This window comes from Vigna umbellata, chromosome 9 (genome assembly GCF_029865625.1).
Source record: "Vigna umbellata cultivar VRB3 chromosome 9, Vumbellata_1.0, whole genome shotgun sequence".
Classification (NCBI taxonomy): Eukaryota; Viridiplantae; Streptophyta; class Magnoliopsida; order Fabales; family Fabaceae; genus Vigna; species Vigna umbellata.
Window position 1 is genome coordinate 33,539,786 of NC_142173.1, and position 7,275 is coordinate 33,547,060.

General features: G+C 37.5%; 1 protein-coding gene across 1 annotated transcript; it reads right to left on the minus strand.

Moving 5' to 3' along the window:
* Positions 1 to 602: 602 nt before the first annotated feature.
* Positions 603 to 4,384, minus strand: LOC148193310 (uncharacterized). The gene is made up of 4 exons (XM_088099778.1): positions 3,985 to 4,384; positions 1,508 to 1,617; positions 1,297 to 1,421; positions 603 to 1,166 (listed from the first exon to the last, which is right to left on the minus strand). The coding sequence occupies exons 2-4, from the start codon at positions 1,587 to 1,589 to the stop codon at positions 933 to 935; spliced, it is 441 nt and encodes a 146-aa protein (XP_087955904.1). The 5' UTR covers positions 1,590 to 1,617; positions 3,985 to 4,384; the 3' UTR covers positions 603 to 932.
* Positions 4,385 to 7,275: the final 2,891 nt, after the last annotated feature.

Genomic DNA, 7,275 nt, shown 5'->3' on the forward strand with positions numbered 1-7,275 from the left:
AACTGTGTACAAATAAAATTGAGTAGAAGAGAATTTGAACTGTGAAATTTGATTACAAAAATGTATTGAATCATGAGACCGGATATAGATTTCACTTTGCAATAATGAAGAATGTTTATGATGGTTACCTCATCAATAACGATGTTTGACTCCTGACGGATGAAGCTATCATGGAGAAAGGCGTAGACCTGAGCGTTTGTGAAAAATTTATCAGCATTAAAGTTTGTGAAATGGACACTGAGGTCTCTACCGATGAGAGGAACTACCTTTTTATCGTAGTCCTGGAAGCCAAAGTCCTTGAATATGTACTGGGATTTTTTTTTTTAATTCAAACGGTTATTCTACCGTTAAACTCCAATTGTAGATGTAATTGTGTTAAACATTGATGACTATTTTACTCTCTTTTTCATGAAAAACCCACTATTTAACAAACGTACGATAGTTTAAATTCAACAATAGAATTTTATTGTTACACATTACTCACCTCACAAGAAATATTTTATTGTTAATATAGCCATCCACAACAGCAAAAAGTTACCAGAACAGGTGATTATACATTAAATACCGTGCAAACACCCTTCTTGGTTGCGCTAACAAATTAGTTTGGCCCTCAAAGACTTGTACCATTATTAATCAAAATAAATGTTGCTATGCTAGCTAATACTGCATATAATAATCAAATATAGTTAAACAAACAAATAAAAGGAGCAACTCCTAAACATGTTTAAGTACCAACTCATGTTTCCTTCCACGGTCATTCTTTTAAATAATTCCAATAGAAGAGTATGTACCAGCCAACTAACCCATTTTTCAATTAAAGAAGGTATTAATAAAGGCAGAGTGAGAACATATCGGTGTTCACATAGCCAAGAAGGTAAGTTGAATTCTGTCACCAGATAAAAAATTTCTATCATGGATGACATTGGTGAGACTTACACAGCAACCTTTACTTCAGAAGCAGAGGCATTTGCATACAAAGGGTGGAGAACATGGCCTTCCTTAGGTTCAACATGCACCCATTTGCGACCAGTCAGCTTGTTCCGTTCAAAGTTCACCAATCCCTCTTTCAATGCAAACAGAGTATGATCTTTCCCAAGTCCGACATAGTTTCCTGGATGAAAACGAGTGCCACGTTGTCGAACAATGATATTTCCAGGTATCACCCTCTGCATAGAAAGAGAAGAGTTACATCATGAGTGAATGAAGTCAATGAACCATGTTCAGAACATCTAGATTCAGTTCTAACTTCCTCTACCTGCATGGCAATAATTAGTACTAAAAAGTGTAGAAAAATACCTCCCCACCGAATTTCTTCACTCCAAGGTTCTTGGGTTTTGAATCCCGTCCGTTCTTGGTAGAACCAGCAGTCTTTTTGGTAGCCCAGCGCCTGAACACCATACTCAAACCTTCTCCAGATACATCTACAATAGTGGGTCAAAAAATCATTAGTCTATATTACTTTAGAAAGACATCATACAGTAGCCAATATAGGATAATGAGGCTATACCACTGGTGCTTCTATACACAGGAATATTTGTCACAAGTTCCTTGACATTCAATCTTCTGTAAAATGATGCTGCAAAATTCATGGTGTTTTCTATGTGACAGAGACACAACCTGAGACAAATTAGAACACTGGAAATTTTCAAAAAACTGTGAAACAGATTAATTATGACTGGTGCAGCAACATTCAAGTAAAAAAAATATAAGGTGATGCTCCAATCACATTATCAACTCAATAAGATAACTTTGCATATATCCTGGTTCGCGCAGGTGAAAATGAAATATTTCATATCTCTGTTTATGTTTGGTTATGGTGACTGATTCAGATAAATTTTCCTCTTTATTTATTGATTGATTTCAAACACAGTGCTTGATTCTGTTGCTGCTGGTATTGGTGTTTGTTGGTAATAGGAAAGATACGAAGTCATCTCTAGGCACTTCCAAAGATATTCTAGAAATTGCCAAGTTTGGTGTGTACGTGACAGCCAATCATTCTCATGTACACTTTTGCCAACAATTCCAGCAACCTCCGCAAGTTCATGGGACATGTATTATCCTTAATCATCTTCTCATATCTCATATATAATCATTTTGGGGTTTATGTACTTCAACCTATGGTCACCAATTTCTTTTTATTTATATTAAATATTGCTATAATTGAAAAATGGAGTATTATGAATAGAGTTCATTTGTCATAAATGGTGAATAAGCTTAGCCTATAAAGGTATATCTATCAGTTTTGCACATCCAAACATCCTGAAATCAGATTATGTAATTTCAGATACAACTATCCAATCAGTTTAAAAGTACAATAAGCAATTTAAATCACAAAATTTGTGCACGAATTGCATGAAGTAAACAATGGGTGGAAAAACAATTACACAGGCTTGTCAATAACCAAAACCAAAAAGACAAGAGAAAAAGGTAAACCTGGTCTAGAGGGAACAAGTGGCATACACCAACGAAAACAGGCTTCAGGTAGCACAACTAATTGCAAGTGACCGGGAGATAGAAGATTTTCTTTTACTGCTTGGAGATCAAATTGTGAACCGGAGCTCTAGGTTGATGATAGATATCTAGAAATTGATGTTAGGTTTTGTGAATGTGAAAGTATAGGGTTCTTAGGAGTGATATGAAAGTATAGGTTCCTTCGCCTTCTGGGGTGACAAATGGTAATTGTCAAAATGGGTCACCCCAAAATCACGTCTCATTTTATTGATGATCAGGTCCATGATATACCCATTTTTTCTCTTTCCAATTGCCACAAAATTATTATCATCTTAAAACTAACTTATCCAGTGTACTTAAGTTTATATTTTTCTAATAACATATGTCATATGTCCTTGTTCACTTTTTTTTTTCTTATGACAAAAAATAAAAAAGTATTACTACAATAATTATTAAAATAAAAAAGCATAACAAAATTAAAAAATTACAGTTTTGCATTTGTGGTTTATGATTTGGGGTCTCGGGTTAGAGTCTAGAATCTAGGATTTAAGGTCTAGAATTTAAGGTTATGATTTCTACAAACGTCATCTAACAAGCTCAACTAAAGATTTTTTAGAAGTCCAACATATGATTTCTTTTATAATCCACAACTAAGACAAGGTTTGAAACCCGAAACAAGGATGAAATTGAGACTAGAGGAGCCCATGAGACCACTGGAAGAAATGTAGCGGTTTTGTGGTCATCCTAGTATGGTGTGTGGACCTCACACACATGACTGAGCTGTGTAGAAGGGTAGCATGTGGTGGCTGTGTGGAATTTGTTGCCTCAATGCCCACTATGTTTGTTGCTGGACGAGGTGCACCAAATCTAGAGGTCAGCGGTGGCAGGGGGCAACCAGAAGCGATAATGGAGAATGGATAGCCGTTACCTCAATGACCACCACAGTTGCTTCTTGTTGGATGAGGTGCACCAGCTATGGAGGTCAGCAGCTGCAGAGGGCAGCCAGAAGTGATCGTGGACAGTGTATGGATTAAGAATAAACCTTGAGAGAGATCTCTCAGCCGATAGAAATACAAAAGCTTGTCTTCATTATTTACTGGTAATGTCAGCCATACTACAATTACTAATTACACAAATCACAGAGATTTCACCAAACAAATCACTTATACAAGCAATGGACCCCATTTCACTCCATATCTCTAGAACTCTTTCACTCTTCATCTTCATCCAAAACCCTTCTCCCAAATATTTCAATGTATTCTATAATTCTTCATTGTTTTATTTCTAAACAAATCCATCACATCTGTATCCATAACCCTATTTTTATACCCTACAAACTCACAGAATCACATATATACAGGAAGGACCTAAACCAATAAACACAGAAAGAGGTGCAATTACAACTACCACTGGAAAACCAAATCATATCACTGAAAATCTCAGAATCCAAACCAATACCAATTCCAAACACAAAAATGCATCAAAATAAACAAATGTCTTACAATTTTATAATGTACCATTTTAAAATCTCACCTTTAGGACAATCACAACACTGTATTTGACCTTCACAGGAGAAGCATTAGCGCCACCACGTGTTCGACCTCCTCGGCAGCGGGTTTGAGCTTCTCAAATTTCCAGTTGAAGAACTTGATTTCGAAGGACTGAATTTGAGACCTATTAAGGCCCTCGCCAATGCAACACGGGTTTGGGAGTTTTCCTAAGGTTTTATACAGTAATCACTAATTTCACTCAGTTTATTCCAGAAATGGGGAAAAAGAAGGAGAAGGATGGGAACAAATATTAGGGCTTCCGATTGTATAAGAAAGGGCGAGAGTGTACCGTGGCAAAATTGATTTTAGGGTTTCATATTGTATGAGAAAACTAGTTTTAAGGAGATTTCTTTAAGTAGACTTTCACCCCTATCACTACACGAAGTTTATTTCTTCAATCTCACTTTTTTTTTTAGGAAAATGTTATTTGGACAACGAAATTTTGACACAGATTTAACAACGCCACGTGTCAGCTCTTGATTGGCCAAATAAATTGAAAATAAAACAGAGAAAGGGTTACGGGGCGAGGGGTATTTTGGGATTTCGAGGTTAAAATTTGAAGAATTGGGTTTCGCGGTTTAGGGTGGGAAAGACGTTCGTTCAACCCTTGTCGCTCTCTCGTTCTCTCGCTCTCTCGTTAAAATTTAAAGAATTGGGTTTGGGCGGTTTCGGGTGGGAAAGAAGTTTGTTCAACCCTTCCATATTGTGTCTCGCTCTCTCGCTCTGTCGTTCGTCTTCGAAGCTTCCATCTTAGCTGTCGTTGTCTCGCTCTCTCGCTCTATCATTTTTACTTTGTGTTAATCTCACTTATAATGACAAAAGTAGTGATTGAAAAATGAACGCAACATTATAATAAGAATTTGAAAAGTACGAGACCATTTTCAGTAAAATTAATGGTAATTAATGGGAAGGAGTTGATCAAATTCTGAGTGGGGAGATGGGTGTTGGTCATTGATGTAAACGCAAGAAGTGTGGAGTGACCCGTGATGAGTAGGGGACGAAGTAGTGCAAGGGATGAGTCAGAGTGTTGAAAAAATGGTCTGGTAATCGTTTACAGAATCCTGGTAAACGATTACCCGAGAGAAAATTGGATTTTGTACATAAAGTCCAACACAGGTAGTCAGCCAGGTGAACAGGGGTCACCATTGGAAAAAAAGCTCAGTTTTAGGCAGTTCTGCACCTGTCTGAGGCTGGTCCAGGTGTTTCAGTGGTGGGAGAGGGTGGTTGGTGATGTGATGTGTGTCCAAGGATGTGGGGTGACCCCTCATCAGTTGGAGGAGCAACCTCTGCAAGGGATGAGTGAGGGTGTTGAAAAAAGGGTCTGGTAATCGTTTACAGCATCCCTGTAAACGATTACCCGAGACAAAACTGGATTTTGTACAGAAAGTCCAACACAGGTACTCAGTCAGGTGAACTGGGGTCACCATTGGCCAAAAAGGTGAGTTTTAAGCACTTTTGCACTTTTCTTATGCTGGTCCTGGTGTTTCAGTGGTGGGAAGTGATGTTTTGGCACCCCATGATGAAGGAAAAAAACAATGTTTATGAGATGAGCAACTTGGGTGAGATAACATGCTGTCAACTTTGACCTTTGCTGGCTATTTTACTGATAACTTTTCCCACCGACCTCCAAATGATGTGATTCTTTTTTATTAGAAACTAGACTCAAAAATCTTTCCAATGACTACTAATTTGTATTTTTTGGACATCTGAGTTGGTACAGTTTATTCTTTCAAGTTAGCGTTTCATATATTTTTGCCAACTCTGACCTTTGCTTGTTCTTTTGCTCATAACTTTCTCCACCGAACTCCAAATGAGTTGATTCTTGTTTTGTTGGAATCTATACTCAAAGACCTTTCAAATTATGCCTTAGAAATCAAGTTTACACCTTTTTTGACACTGTAATCGATTACAAGGACACTGTAAACGATTACCCGAGACAAAACTGGATTTTGTACAGAAAGTCCAACACAGGTACTCAGTCAGGTGAACTGGGGTCACCATTGGCCAAAAAGGTGAGTTTTAAGCACTTTTGCACTTTTCTAAGGCTGGTCCTGGTGTTTCAATGGTGGGAAGTGATGTTTTGGCACCCCATGATGGAGAAAAAAAACAATGTTTATGAGATGAGCAACTTGGATGAGATAACAAGCTGTCAACTTTGACCTTTGCTGGCTATTTTACTGATAACTTTTCCCACCGACCTCCAAATGATGTGATTCTTTTTTTATTAGAAACTAGACTCAAAAATCTTTCCAATGACTACTAATTTGTATTTTTTTACATCTGAGTTGGTACAGTTTATTCTTTCAAGTTAGCGTTCCATATATTTTTGCCAACTCTGACCTTTGCTTGTTCTTTTGCTCATAACTTTCTCCACCGAACTCCAAATGAGTTGATTCTTGTTTTGTTGGAATCTATACTCAAAGACCTTTCAAATTATGCCTTAGAAATCAAGTTTACACCTTTTTTGACACTGTAATCGATTACAAGGACACTGTAAACGATTACCCGAGACAAAACTGGATTTTGTACAGAAAGTCCAACACAGGTACTCAGTCAGGTGAACTGGGGTCACCATTGGCCAAAAAGGTGAGTTTTAAGCACTTTTGCACTTTTCTTAGGCTGGTCCTGGTGTTTCAATGGTGGGAAGTGATGTTTTGGCACCCCATGATGGAGGAAAAAAACAATGTTTATGAGATGAGCAACTTGGGTGAGATAACATGCTGTCAACTTTGACCTTTGCTGGCTATTTTACTGATAACTTTTCCCACCGACCTCCAAATGATGTGATTCTTTTTTTATTAGAAACTAGACTCAAAAATCTTTCCAATGACTACTAATTTGTATTTTTTGGACATCTGAGTTGGTACAGTTTATTCTTTCAAGTTAGCGTTCCATATATTTTTGCCAACTCTGACCTTTGCTTGTTCTTTTGCTCATAACTTTCTCCACCGAACTCCAAATGAGTTGATTCTTGTTTTGTTGGAATCTATACTCAAAGACCTTTCAAATTATGCCTTAGAAATCAAGTTTACACCTTTTTTGACACTGTAATCGATTACAAGGATACTGTAAACGATTACCATAGTGTTTTTTCTGCAGATTGGGTCTGTACTTGTCCAACTTGGTCCCTTCAGTAAGAATGACTTCTTTCCCACTTCTTGGGGTCACCTCCCATCACCTACCACCCTCTACCACCAGTCAAACACCAACACCAAGTAAATACAAGTGGACTTGTGCTTTAAATTAACAGTTTTTGCCAATGATCACCCAGGAC